This window comes from Furipterus horrens, unplaced genomic scaffold (assembly GCF_987537825.1).
Source record: "Furipterus horrens unplaced genomic scaffold, mFurHor1.1.pri manual_scaffold_12, whole genome shotgun sequence".
NCBI lineage: Eukaryota > Metazoa > Chordata > Mammalia > Chiroptera > Furipteridae > Furipterus > Furipterus horrens.
In genome coordinates, this window is record NW_028327182.1 from 43,545,052 (window position 1) to 43,560,429 (window position 15,378).

General features: G+C 40.3%; 1 protein-coding gene across 1 annotated transcript in view; it reads right to left on the reverse strand.

The window, feature by feature from the left end:
- Positions 1–15,378, reverse strand: part of VWA8 (von Willebrand factor A domain containing 8) — a 432,115-nt gene that overhangs the window by 57,211 nt on the left and 359,526 nt on the right. The window contains exon 38 of the mRNA XM_090258845.1: positions 1,943–2,051. Coding sequence (XP_090114971.1) covers positions 1,943–2,051 — 109 coding nt within the window. The remainder of the gene's footprint in view (positions 1–1,942; positions 2,052–15,378) is intronic.

Here is a 15,378-nt window from a genome sequence, read left to right on the forward strand (position 1 = left end):
GTCACATAAATGAGGTCATTTCTAAGTTTCATAAAGTGGAAAATTTGCAAGCTTTTAGGCTTTGGTTAAATTATGTTACATTTTTATTTTCTCTGTTGGAGCCTTAATTGGTGTAATAAGTCAAAAGCAAGAACTCAGCACGTACAGCTTTCCTTATCAAAGTCCAGGTAGGTCATTTCCTTTGGGGAAATACCCTGAGAACAACCTATTAATTATAGTATTTTTACCCTTTGGTTGGTGCACATCTTATTTCATTTTTGTTTAGATATTGGTAGTGGAAAATTCCTTCTTGGATGTGTGTAATTCCTGGGTCACTCATGGATTACCTATAGGCAGAGGGGTTACTGGACAATGACAATGAGCAACAGAGGAGGAAAAACTAAGTTTATGTGACCCGACTGCCTTCCTACAAAAGGTTCTCCTTAGGAAAGGGTGGATCATGAATCAGAACTTAAAGCCTCCTAGGCGCTGAGCTGACCTCATTTATGGAGGAAAAAACCCACAAGTGTTTGGAGGCTGGTGTGAGTGATGGTCAGCATGAGCCACATGGTTCCTCAGGACAGTCATACTGGTAGAGAGGGCATGAGGAGGGCATAACAACCACTTCCAAGAACCTTTAATATGTACCAGCTTAATAGAAATGCTTGCTGGTGATTCTAGACTTCAAGGCATAATCTTGAAGCTAAAAGTGGATATCCTAAATCAGTTCAGAGATAACTGGAGAATAGGCTGAGGAGGGGCTCTGATAATGAAAAAGGAATCAAATGACTTGTTGGGTCAGAGCTCAGTTGAAAAAGAGAATTCTGTGGGAAAAGAATGAGAGAGAGAAGAATCTGAATCTGAAGGAGCTTTGAAAATTGGAACGTAAAGACGGTGGGAAGCAAAAGCAGGGTCTTCGGTCCAGACACATGTGAGGTAGTAGATTCAAGTTGAATAACAAGAAAGAACCTGCACTTCACAGCAGTGCATAGCTGGGAAACCGCCATCTGGCCAGCTCGTTCCACAAGGCATGCCATATGGATTCAATCTGGCTGGTTGGACACTAATTTCCAGATCAAAGGACATTTCTAAAAATATCCTTTCTTTAGAGCTGATGCTCGATGAATAAACAGAGCAGGCAAGGAGTCCACAGGTCTAGTTGATTGCACATTGTCCCAGCACAGAAACCCATTTCCTCCTGAGGCTCTCAAGGCCAAGAGGCACAGACCATCCTAAGGGAAGGCGAAGTTCACAGCCCTTGCCAGCACTCCTCAGGCCAAGATAAGATCAGGCAGTGCACATATAGTCTGGCCCAATTCCTGCAGCCAAGCAGATGCGTCTGCCCCAGCTGCCTCAGAGGAAAGAGGAAGACAGTGGTCATGGGAACAATGCTCTGGTCAGGCAGCCAAGAGGAAGGAATGGGCCCCTGCCATCAGTTCAAACTACAACCAACTCTCTTATCTCAAAATCCTATATCCTCATGCTCACTTCTGAGATGTGGAAGAGAAGCACCATTTCTTTTCAAAGTCAGCTAGTCAAGAAAGAATTTACTATAGATTTCTGGCATGATCCCAAGGGCAGGGAGTTTAAAAGGAGGGATTAACACTTTTAATGAATGCATTCTTTGTGCCAGGTCCTGTGCTCAGAGGTTTACAATCATAATCTTATTTAATCTTTACCACAATCTTGTGAGGCAGTTAATATTATCACTCTTTTACTAGTGAAGCAGCTTTGGGAGAGTCGTAATGGTCTTAGGTGGTAGGAGTGGCAGAGTCAGTGGAACTCCAAATGGCAGGGTTTCTCCATGTCTTGACGTCATGTTGGGACAAAGGGCATGGACACAATCTCAATGACTAACAGGTGAGGCCGAAAAGGCATGCTGGTCCCTGAGGGGTACTGTGCTGTCTACGTGGGCTTGTGAAGACTCATAAGTCCGACCCAGGGGAATGTCAGTGCTACCAACCTGTTCCGCCAGCCCAAGTATTGCCGCCCACATGGGGCATATTGTCTGGGTCCTCCTTCCCGTGTTTGGGAGAACTCACATCTTCACCACTGTCTCTGTTGATAGTTATCTAAAAATGAAGAATTGAGATATTATCACTATCCCATGACCAACACCAGAAACTGTGGGACAGAAAGGAGAATTCTTTTCCCCTAAGTCCTTAAGGTATACCATAACTTAGGCCATAGGACACATGACTACTGTTAGTGTCCAACAAAAATGTCATCAGATTTAACATTGATTTTGTTGGGAGGGGAAAAATTTAATATACTAAAAAAAAAAAAAAAAAAAAAAAAAAGAGATGCTCAACTGGGTTTACAGAACATGCCTTGAGCATTTACACAAGGAGCAAGACCTACTAAAAACAGAAAAAATGGATCACACCAGTCTGCCACTCTTCAGTGGTTTAAAAGGATCCCTGCCCAGCTATTCCAGCTGAGTCACAGCAAATATACACTGACCTATTTAATTTTGAAAGAAATCCCATTCTCTGAGAAATGTCATTTTATATAAAATATATCAATAGAACCCAGAAAATATATCTATTTTGCTTCACTGACATATTACATACACACACTAAAAACAGCTCATTTATTTTCTGGACCCACTCTTATTTTATTATGGTATTTTGTAGCTTTCCTAATTCATTTCTATTTTAAAATTGGATTTACTATTCCTGCAATTCAAACAGAATAAGCAGCACTTTAGTCCTCCTCTGTGAGAGCCTGTGGCTCATTAGTCCCTATTTTCATTCAGCACAGATTCACCAAAAGGACTGATAAAAACACACAGAAATTCCAATCCTAGTGGGTAGTTCAGTAGATATTACTCTACAATAAAAAGAACATGAAGCAGTTACATTTAATGTACCCTACTAGCCTGTTCCCAAATGTAATGATTTTCAGAGCAGACAAGATCAAATGTTCATTTATTTGTTCAAATAAGACTCGTAGAAAATTGTACTGGCAGGACATAATGCAAAGTGCCATGGCACCTACGAAAGCTGTGGAGGACTGGCCACTGCCCTCAAGCTGCACACAGTGGGGTAGGGAGCTTGCAAGTGGACCTGAAGCATGATGCCAGGTCAGTCTCTACAGGCCGACACATTCATTGGTAGGACATGGACTTCTTGTTTTGGATGTTAAGATTAATGAAGGCATGTAGGTACATTAAAAGTCTTTGCAAATAAAATGGCTATTAAAAATGAATTCAATGTAACTTCCATTGTCTTATATCCAGACTAGTTCATTGCAAATGTTATGACATTATAAAGAGATTTTAATTAACTAAACCTTTCTGCCAATAGCTTTGGCAGCATTAACAGAATTTTTGCCATAAGTTCAGCATACTTTAAGAAAATTTAGCACCCAGGATATGACAATTGATAAGAATTCCACACATATAATCATGCTCTAAAAATGGATGAACATAATTTCTCCTACTTAAAAAAATATTAAACTATGCAGAATAGCTAGTAACATTTAGAGAACAAATAAACATTTAAAATACTTTCCCCCAAACATGCCATTACTTTCCAACTCATCAAGAGGTTTTGTAAGAGATAAGCAGTGAATTAAAATGTGTATACTGACTCCAAAATTCTAGACCAGCACTAACCAATAACATTTTCTCTGTTGATGGAAATGTTTACAACTGTTGTATCTAATATGGTAGCCATTAGCCCAATGTGGCTATTGAGTATCTGAGGACCTGAATTTAAAATTGTATTTAGTAAAATTTAAATTTAAATACCCATACATGGCCAGTGGCTATCTCACTGGACAGCAAAGCATGAGGACAAGCTTCCCTAAGCCCTGGAAATATTATTTGGAGATTTTTGTAGCATCTTGTAGATGTTCTTCATGGGAAATGAGAAAAACAAGAAACAATTTAAAAATGAGATAGTTTTAATGCTGCTAGTTTAAGAAATCTATCCCCTCCTCCCACTGCCAGAGCAGCAATGCCCCCTACCCACCCTGCATTCCCCACACACAGGAGATCTACTAGCCCCACCAGGGGAGACCTGCTAGCTCTACCTTCCTGACTATTGGTGGCCTTGCCCTGCTGAGCTTGTATTTTGTAATACATCAGCAGGATGTGCCCAACCTGGTCCCACAGTGCAAAAGAAGTTACAAGGAGGTCCGGGAAAACTACATGAAAAAATGAGTTGTATGGCTCTTGGGCAGGGGCCATTTTTCCCTCAAACACCCAACCGCAGCTCTGTGCACAGCCTTCCCTTCACATAACTAAATCTTGGTCTGTTTGGGCCTTATGAACTCTACTGGCTTCTGATGAACCCCGATGATGCCCCAAGACTCTGTCCCACAATAGTGATCTGAGTGCACTTGGTGGATGGTAGTTGACGTTAATGAACCTGAAACTGTTGATGAGTGGCCTCAGACCCAGCACTGGCTCTGAGTTTGAATCTGTAACACTCTAGCGAACACCACTCATCCCTAGCTTGTGACTCACTGAGAACCCACCTTATACTACTTGCAGACCACTAGAGCCTCTTTCAATGACTGAGTTAACAGGCAGCTAGCAGGTGGAAGCAGATCACAGGTTGCCTTGGGTCTTTTGCTTACATGCCCCTGGGCTCGGTGTTGGTAAGAAACAAGCCTTGGTACACAGCTTGGTCCCATCTATGCACACCCAGGCCCAACAAAGGCAGTCACAAACCGTGGACCACTTTGTAGCTCCAAACAGGTAGCTCAGGCCTAGTCACAGGCAGCACCTGACAATGACCTGCACAGGAGTCCCTCCATGCTGGCTCCCAAAATAACACATCTAGTGCTGGGATTCAGAGCACAATAGAGCACGACCCAATTAGGTCCACAGCAGCATGCCCAACGAAAGATCTTGGCAGGCACAAAACTCTGTAGGGACAAATTCTGCTTTGTGGGGTCAGCTGCCACACAACAGTTCACACATTGCAGTGGGAGAGGATCCTAACGGCCAGCTTGGGGGAAATGACACCCACAAATAAACCAACAGCAGTTAAGTACAACAGAAGGACTCACATAACTAACATAAGGGACATTCCTGGAGAATTCAGCTCAGGTGATCAGGGATACTGTAGCACTGAGTCCCACAAAACACCTACTACATAAGGCTACCTTACCAAGACAGCCTGATACACAGAAACAAATACAGAAAGATAGCCAATATGGGGAGACAAAGAGACATGCCCTAAATGAAAGAACAGGAGAAGTCCCAAGAAAAAGAACTAAATAAATGGAGGCAAGCAAGCTACCAGATACAGAGTTCAAAACAATGGTTATAAGGATGCTGAAGGAATTTAGTGAAATCTTTCAACAAAGAGATAAAAAACGACAAAGAAACCATAAAAAGAATCAGTCAGAAATAAAGAATACACTATCTGAAATACATAAGAAGGAATCAAAATCAGGTTAGGTGAAGCAGAGGATCAAATCAGTGATTTGGAAGACAAGTTAACAGAAAATGCCCAATCAGATCAGCACATAAATAGAGAGGACAGTCTAAGGCACATCTGGGATATCAAGTGTAACAATATTTTCATTATATGGGTCCGGAAGGAGAAGAGCAAGGGATCAAGAACCTATCTGAAGAACTAATGGCTATAAACTCCCCTAACCTGGTAAAGCAATAAAGATTTACATGTCCAGGAAGTACAGAGAATACAAAAAAAGATGAACCCAAAGAGGCCCACACCAAGACATATCATAACTAAAATGGCAAAGTCTAAAGACAAAGAGAAAAAATTTTAAAAGCAACAAGAGAAAGGTAATTACCTACGAAGGAGCCTATAAGACTGTCAGCTGATTTTGCAACAGAAACATTTCAGGCCAGAATGAATTGGCATAAAATATTCAAAGTGATGAAAAGCAAGACATAAGCAAGACTACTCTGTTAGGCAAGACTATTATTTAAAGTTGAAGGCAAAATAAAGAGATTCACAGACAAGAAAAAGCTAACACGTTCATTACCACCAAACCAGTATTATAAGAAATAAAGGGTTTTTTTAAAGAAGAAGAAAAAAAAAAGGAACATAGTTATAAAGAATAAAATAGCAATAGATACTTACCTATCAATAATCACCTTAAATGTAAATGGGTTAAGTACTCCAATAAAAAGACATAGGGTAGGTAAATGGAAGAGAAAATAAGACCCATACATATGCTGTATACATGAAATCCACTACATAATGAAAGACACACAGATTGAAAGGATATATGTGGAAAAAGATATTTCATGCAAATAGATATAAAAAATGACTTTAAAACAAAGGCTATAATAAGAGACAAAGAAGGACATTACATAATGATAAAGTGATCAATCCAACAAGATATAACCCTTGTAAACAATTATGCACCCAAGAAAGGAGCACCAAAATATATAAAGAAAATCAATGGACATAAGGGGAGAGAATAACAGTAATACCGTCATAACAGGGGATTTTAACACCCCATTGACATCAATGGATAAAACTTCAAGACTAAAAGTCAATAAGGAAACAGCAGCCTTAAATGACACACTAGACTAGAGGTATTTAACTGATATCTTCAGAGCATTTCACCCCTAAGGAGCAGAATATACATTCTTTTCAAGTACACATAGTATATTTTATAGGATAGACCATCTGTCAGGACACAAGAGTCTCCATTAAATTTAAGAAGATTGAAATCATATCACCCAAGAATCTTCTCTGACCACCAGAAATCAATTACAAGAAGAAAATCTAGAAAAACACACAAACATATGGAGGCTAAATAACATGTTATTAAATGATGAATGCGCTAACAATGAGATCAAAGAAGAAATCAAAAGTTACCTTGAGATGAATGAAAATGAAAACACAACAACACAAATCTCTGAGATATGGCAAAGACAGTCTTAAGAGGGAAATTATTAGCAATACAGGACTACTTCAAAAAGCAAGAAAAATCTCAAATAAACAATTTAACCTTATGCCTAATGAAAGGAGAAAAAGAACAAAACCCGAAGTGAATAGAAGAAAGAAAATAATAAAGAACAGAGTGGAAATAAATGATATGGAGTCTCAAAAACAATACAAAATATTGGTAAAACCAAGAACTGGTTCTTTGAAAAGATAAAAAAGGCTGATGAACATTTAAACCAAACTCATCAAGAAAAAGAGAGAGGACCTAAATCAATAAAATCAGAAATGAGAGCTTGTTTGGAGGTTCTAGCAGGGGAGCACAGCTACTCTTATACCCTTGACCGAAGACTGGTCTTCTCCTCTAGTTGTGAAGGTCGTCCTCTTCGACTGAGCACACAGCTTCGGGAGGGACGCACATAGATTGGTGAGGGAGGAAGGGGACAGCTGCCTAGCTAGCCAGATCAGCCGAATCAACCCTGGCGATCAATGAGGTGACAAATGTTGCAGCCAGATCACCCTCACATCCAATAAAATCAGAAATGAAAGAGGAGAACTAAGAACTGACACCACAGAAATACAAAGGATTATAATAAAATATTATATGCAACAATATGCCAATAAATTGGATAATCTGGAAGAAATGAATAAATTTCTAGAAATATATAATCTTCTAAAACTAAAACAAGAAGAAACAGAAAATCTGAACAGACTGATTACAACTAATGAAATTGAAGCAATAATAAAAAAAACTTCCAGTAAACAGAAGTCCTGGACCAAATGGCTTCACAGGTGAATTTTACTGAACACTCAAAGAACTAACACCTATCCTTTCAAATATTCCAAAAAATTTAAGAAAAGGAAAGACTCCCAAGCTCATTTTATATGTCTATCATTATCCTCATTACAAAACTAGATAAAGACACTACCATATATATGTACACACACACACACACACACACACACACACACACACACACACACATATATGCCTATATCCCTGATGTACATAGATGCAAAAATTTTCAACAAAATATTAGCAAAATGAATCCGGCAATACATTAAAAATATCATATATCATGAGAAAGTAAGATTTATTCTGCGGATGCAAGTTTGGTACAATATCTGCAAATCAATGGATGTGATACACAACATAAACAATATGAAGGATAAAAACCATATGATATTAATAGATGCAGAAAAACATTGACAAAATCCAGCACCCATTTGTGATAAAAACTCTTAGGACAGTGGGAATAGAGAGAACATACTTAAACATAATAAAAGCCATATATGACAAATCCATAGTCAACATCACACTCAACTGGGAAAAACTGAAAGCTTTTCCCTTAAGATCAGAAACAAGACAGGAATGTCTGTTTTCACCACTCATCCAACATAGTACTGGAAATCCTAGCCACAGCAATCAGAAAAGAAATAAAAGACAGCCAAATTGGAAAGGAACACGTAACATAAGTCATTATTTGCAGATGATATGATATGGTAAATGAAGAATCCTAAAGATACCATCAAAAAGCTATAGGACTACTTCCCACCAAGATGGAGGCCTAGACAGACATGTTGCATCTCCCTCCACAACTAAGAAGGAATACAACTACCTCAAAACTGGAAACAACCAGAAGTTCCAGAAAATCAAACTGCATGAAAGTCCAGCAAACAAATATATAAAGAAGAAATACTCATCCAGACAGGTAGAGGGGCGGAGCAAGGGCGGAGAGGACCCGATGTGGTGGTGGCAGCGGCGGCGGCGGCGGCAGCGGCAGTTGAGCAGAAAGCACAGTCACACATTTTAAAAATCAGGAGGGACATCTGGGGAATTTTCCCGGCTCCTCACCGGACCTCAGAGCTCACGGTCCCAGCACTGGGGAAAATAAGAGCCTCATTGCTTCTGATTGTGCAGACCAGTGGGGATTGGGGTGGAGGCATAAACTGCCGGTCTCTCAGCAAAGCCTGCTTGTTTAAAGGGCCCCCATGGTCCTAGAATGTCCGCAGACCCACCCACTCTGGGAATGATGACCAGGGCAGCAGCTAGAGGGGCGTCAGTCCAGTGTGGAAGTGGGAGAGGTGCCTAGAAAAGAGGTGAGTGCTGGGCAGGTGGCATTGTTCCCTCTCGGACCCCTTCCTCACATACAGTGCCACAACGGTGAAACAGGTCATGCTGTACTGACAAATCCCTAAAGCTCCGCCCCTTACAACATAACAGGAGTGACAGCCCTACTGGGACGCAGAGAGAAACAAACACAGGAGCCTGTCAGAATGAGGAGACAGAGAAGTATGGTCCAAAAGGGGAAACTGATCAAGGTTCCAGTGGGAGAACTAAGTGACGAGAAGATAGCCAACCTAACAAATGAGGAGATAGACAGCCTAACAGATGCAGAATTCAAGACACTGGTGATAAAGATGCTCACAGGCTTTACAGATGTGCTTGAGTACAGCAAATACATAAGAGAAGAAGTGAAGGCTATGCTAAGTGAAACTAAGGAAAATCCACACAAAACCAATGGTGAAGGGAAGAAAACCAGGTTTCAAATCAATGATTTGGAACATAAAGAAGAAAAAACAGTCAACCAGTGCAGAATGAGAAAGCAAGAATTGAAAAAAATGAGGAAAACTTCCCAAATTTTGTGAAGGAGATGGACATACAGGTCCGGGAAGCACGGAGGGTCCCGGGTGAGCTGGACCCAGAGAGGACCACACCAGGATGCATCATGATTGAGACACCAAAGGTGAAAGATAAAGACAGAGTCCTGGGGGCAGCAAGAGAGAGGCGGAGAGTTGCCTACAGGGGAGTGCCTATAGAACTGTCAGCTGATTTCTCAGAGGACACTTTGCAAGCACGAAGGGACTGGCAAGCAGTATTCAATGTGATGAAAAGCAACCTACAACCAAGATTACTCTATCCAGCAAAGCTATCATTTGGAATGGAAGGGCTGATGAAGTGTTTCCCAGACAAGGTGAAGCTAAAGGAGTTCATCATCACCAAGCCGTTATTATATGAAATGTCAAAGGGACTTAGTTAAGAAAAAGAAGATAAAAACTATGAACACTAAAATGACAACAAACTCACAACTATCAACAATTGAATCTAAAAAACAAAAACAAAATCCAACTAAGCAAACCAGAATAGGCCAGAATAGGAACAGAATCATAGGTATGGGGATCATTTGGAGGGTTATCAGCTGGGAGGGGGGAGTTGCAGAAATTGGGAAACAGTGCAGGGACTAAGAAGCATAATCGGTTGATACAAAATAGACAGGGGGAAGTTACGAATAATATAGGAAAATGTGAAGCCAAAGAACTTACTTATATGCACGACCCATGGACATGAACTAAGAGGGGTGGGATTGCTGAAGGGAAGGGGAGTACTGGGCTGAGGGGAGCAAAGGGGAAAAAAATGAAACTACTGTAACAACATAATAAAATATACTTAAAAAGAAAAAAAATTTAGTTATCTTCAAGAGGGGAGAGGTGGTAGGTAGGGGCAGGGGAGAGGAACGGGGCAAAATGCAACAACTGTAATAGAAAACAGTAAAAAAATTATTTTCTTTAGATATTTCACACAATCCAATAATTCTGTTGTAAGAAAATGTCTTTTAAGAGTCATTACTAAAAATGATGGCATGAGGCAAAAGAAAAAGCCTGTCAAATAATTCTAGTTCAGTTACTTCCCAAATCATGCTCTTGAAGTCACAGAGACACTTATAATGGGCCAACAGGAAGGCAGGAAATTGACTATGAGATTTCTGCACAGAAGGAAACTGGTGTGTTCTTTGTCACTGGTGTGTCTTGCCAGGTCATCTGAAGGGAAATGGCAGTGCCTCCACTGCCAACATGGCAGCCTGCACCAACCCCACATGGGAGTCTAGAGTTGTTTCAAAACTGATAAATTCTTGACAAAAAATATCATCAGCCCAAACTCATTTATTCCAGAGAAACACATACCAAAAAGTCCAGAGATTCTCACAGGAATATATTTCTCTGGGTGGGTAGGAGGAACACATCTGCCAAGAGGTTTTCAAAGCCATTCTAAGGCATCTCTTACATGAAGTGACAATAATTCATGAAAGAGACAAGTCTGACCCAGGACAGAAACTGAAACAGATTAGTAGGCAAGGCCTATCATTTGAGAACACTTGTTTCCTGGGGACAGATGTATGCTATAGAACCACACGTTAGAAAATTGATAAACTGCTAATACTCTGAGTATGTGTTGAGGACTTGGAATGCATTTCCTTTGAGGTGAGGGCTGGTTTCATTTAGAAAGAGCTCAAATAACTCATTCCAATTACTGAAATAGGCACTAGTGTATTTATTCACTTAAATGGATCAAAACTTTCGTCAAACCACAAAGTATTGTGAACCGTTACATGTTTTGATGCAAATTGATGCACATGTTGAGACCGTGGATGTGTTTCTCACAGCTGATACAATTAGGTAATTATGCTGTAACCTTAAGACTTGTTATCCTCTTTCATATTAATTAAAATGGAAAAAAAAAGATTAACAATTAAAGGAGAAAGACAAAAGCAGTAGATCTCTGTTAGTCTCCAACAGGCTGCCTAGGCCCAGGCTGGTACATGATCTGGGGCAGATCCAGGAAGTGCAGATCAATCTAAGAAGCAGCAACAAGAAGAAGAGTCACAAAAATGGTGAGACAGAGAAACAACCCCCATCAAAAGGAAAGGAGTAATCCCCAGAAAGAGTGCTAAATGAAATAGAGGAAAGCAAACTATCAGACATGAAATTCAAAACATGGATGATAGGGAAGCTCAATGAGCTCAGCGAGCTCAAATAAAACTACAAAGAACTTCAGGGAAACTACAAGGAACTCCAAGGAAACTACAAAGAACTTACTGAGAATTACACCAGCATGAAAAAGGACATAGAAGCTATCAATAAGAGCCAGGAGGAAATGAAGAATATAATTCCTGAATTGAAGAACACAGCAGAAGGAATTAAAGGCAGGTTAGAGAAAGCAGAAAATTGGATCAGCGAGCTGGAGGACAACATAGAAAAATATTCCCAGACAGTGCAAAAAATGAAAAAAGACTGAAAAAGAATGAAGAGGTTTTAAGAGAGCTGCAGGACAACATAAAATGTAATAATATCCGTATCATAGGAATACCAGAAGGAGAAGAAGAGAAGCCAGGGATAGAAAACCTGTTTGAAAAAGTAATGACAAAAAACTTTCCTAACTTGATCAGAGAAAAAGTCACACAAGTCCAGGAAGCACAGAGGGTCCCAATGAAGATGAGCCCCAACAGGCCCACTCCAAGACACATCATAATTAAAATGGCAACATTCAGAGACAAAGAGAGAACCATAAAGTAGCAAGAGAGAAACAGCTAATAACATACAAGGCAGCTCCAATAAGGCTATCATCAGATTTCTCAACAGAAACACTACAAGCCAGAAGTGAATGGCAAAATATATTCCAAGCAATGAAAAAAAAAAAAGGCCTACAACCAAGACTACTCTACCCAGCAAGGCTCTCATTCAAAATGGAAGGTGAAATAAGGAGTTTCCCAGACAAAAGATGGCTAAAAGGATACACCTTCCCCAAACCAGCATTGCAAGAGATGGTAAAGGGTCTGCTTTAAGATGAAGAAACAGAGAGACAGAGAGGAACACAAGTACAAAGGGGAAAATGACAATGAATAAGTCATGAAAAATAAGTCATGGACATGAAAAAAAAAAGCTGGGGTAGCAATATTTACATCAGACAAAACAGACTTCACAGCAAAGGCAATAAAAAGAGACAGAGATGGATATTTCATAATACTTAAGGGAAAAATCCATCAAGATGATATAACCCTTATAATCATATATGCACCCAACATAGGAGCACCCTAATATGTAAGGAAAATTTTGAAAGACTTCAGGAAGGATATAAACAGCAACACACTCATAGTAGGGGACTTTCACACCCCATTGTCAACAATGGACAGATCTTCAAAGCAAAAAAAACCACCAAGGATATTGACACGTTGAACAATACTCTAGATCAAATGGACTTAGTTGATATATACAGAACTTTTTACTCCAAAGAAGCAAAATATACATTCTTTTCAAGTGCACATGGAACATTCTCAAAGATAGACCACATGGTAGGACACAAAACAAGCCTCAACAAATTCAAGAAAACTGAAATTATATGAAGCATCTTCTCAGACCACAATGCCTTGAAACTGGAAATCAATATCAAGGAAAAAACTCAAAGACATTCATACTCATGGAGAATGAATAACATGCTATTAAATAATGAATGGGTTAACAATGACATCAAGGAAGAAATCAAAAAGTTTCTGGAAACAAGTGATAATGAACACACAACAACCCAAAACCTATGGGATATAGCAAAAGCAGTCCTGAGAGGAAAGTTCATAGCAATACAGGCCTACCTAAAAGGGATAGAAGAATCTCAAATAAAAAATATAACCCTATAGCTACAAAAACTAGAAGAACAACAACAAAGGAAGCCCAGAGTGAGTAGAAGGAAGGAAATCATGAAGATCAGAGCAGAATTAAATGACACAGAGACTAAATAAATAATTCAAAAGATCGATAAAACCAGGAGCTGGTTCTTTGAAAAGATAAACAAAATTGACAAGCCTTTAACCAGGTTCATCAAGAAAAAAAGAAGAGGACCCAATAAATAAAATTAGAAATGGAAGAGGAGAGATCACAACCAATACCACAGAAATACAAAGGATCGTAAGAAATTATTACGAACAACTGTATCACAAGAAATTTGACAACCTAGATGAAATGGACAAATTTCTGGAAACATATCATCTTCCAAAAGTAAATCAAGAAGAAACAGAAAGCCTGAACAGACCAAAAACAACTAGTGAAATCGAAGCAGTAATCAGAAAACTCAGAGAAGGAAAACTCTGACTCCAAAAAACCTCCGCTGCCTTGCGGCATACCTCTTCAGGGGAAAGGCTAAGGGAGTAAACCCCGACAGAAAATCCGGAGCCGGAGTCCCTAAGGCGGTTTGACGTTGTAGTCAACACCGGCAACTCCTGCGGCGCACCTGAACCCAAGCTGTATCGACTCCGTCTTTCCCTTGGACCCTTCAGCTGCGAAGAGAGGGGGGGTCTGCTGCATGGGCAACAGCAGACCCTCCATATCACCCTGCCCAGGCTCTGTAGCTTCAGCGTCATCGCAAGATGTCGATTCAACACAGGAGGAGACAGATACCATGTCACTCCCGAGTTGGACTGCACAGCCATTCTCGGCGGTGCAGATAGACTCTTAAGAGGCTACACCATCGTCTCTCGAGACGGACGGCTGCCGACCCAATCAGAAAACTCCCAGCACACAAAAGCCCTGGACCAGATGGCTTCACAGAATACAACAAGGATGCCAGCCTGTTAAATCATGCATGCCATTATTCGGGAACAGCCAACTGACCTGGAGTCTGCAAGATCGTTCCCCATGTGGGAAGGCCACCCTTCCCTCCATAACCCCACTCTTATTAGGAATTTCTGGACCTAAGGGTAGGCAGGATGACAATCATGTCCAGTTTGAAGCAGCTAGAGGAGCACGAGTCCTTCGCTCATTGTCCTTTATAAGATTATAAAGGGTCTTAAGTCTAAGAGGCGGGAAATGTTACAGAGCAGCTGCCCTGCAAAATTCATTAATCAATTAATTTTTTTTTAATGGGGTGGAGGAGGGAGGTTCAGACTGGTTGAAAGAAGGTAAAGGGACTAGACAAATAACATTTGTACCACCCATGGATATGGACAACAATGTGGGGATTGACTGTGGGGAAAGGGGAAAAGGGGGAAAAATTGGGACAACTGTAATAATATAAACAAAAATTTTTTAAATAAAGAAGAAAATAAAAAGAAAAAGTCAATTTATACATTAAAAAGCTATACAAAAAAATATCTGTTTTTATTAACAACAACAACAAAAAAAGGAAAAATACCCCAGGGACCTTGTAAATCATAATTCATAAAAATGTTACAGAGTAAAGCAACACAAAGCTAGAGCAGGGAAGGGGCATGACTCACTCAAGCCCTGTAACTCCGGGCGAGGCCCAGAGTTTAGGCTCCTCCTCAAGTTCGTAATTTTAAAAAACCATCAGTGAAATGATATAAACTGCCAGAATACAATCCTGCAAGAGAAGTTAGCCTTTGGAGGTATGACTGGAAAGCACAACTGATTTACATTTCAGCAGAGACTAGGTGTGGCTCAGTAGACATTCTTAGTTGCCTACCCACTCCCTCTTTCTTCTTTTAAACAGAAGTCAGATGAATCATGGTTGGCTGGAATTAAGCATAGCAACCCCATTCCCCTTTGCCAGTGGTTGGTCTGGGGTAAGGCATGTGACCCGAGATGTAAGAGAAAGTCTGTCAGGAGGTTTCTGGGAAAGCTTTTCTCCCAGGTAAAAGAAGAGCTCTCTCACAGCCCTGGATGCACCACCCTCCCTCACCTCCAAAGCATAGGTGCCTTGGGACACAATGAGGATGTGATGCATAGAGCTGTA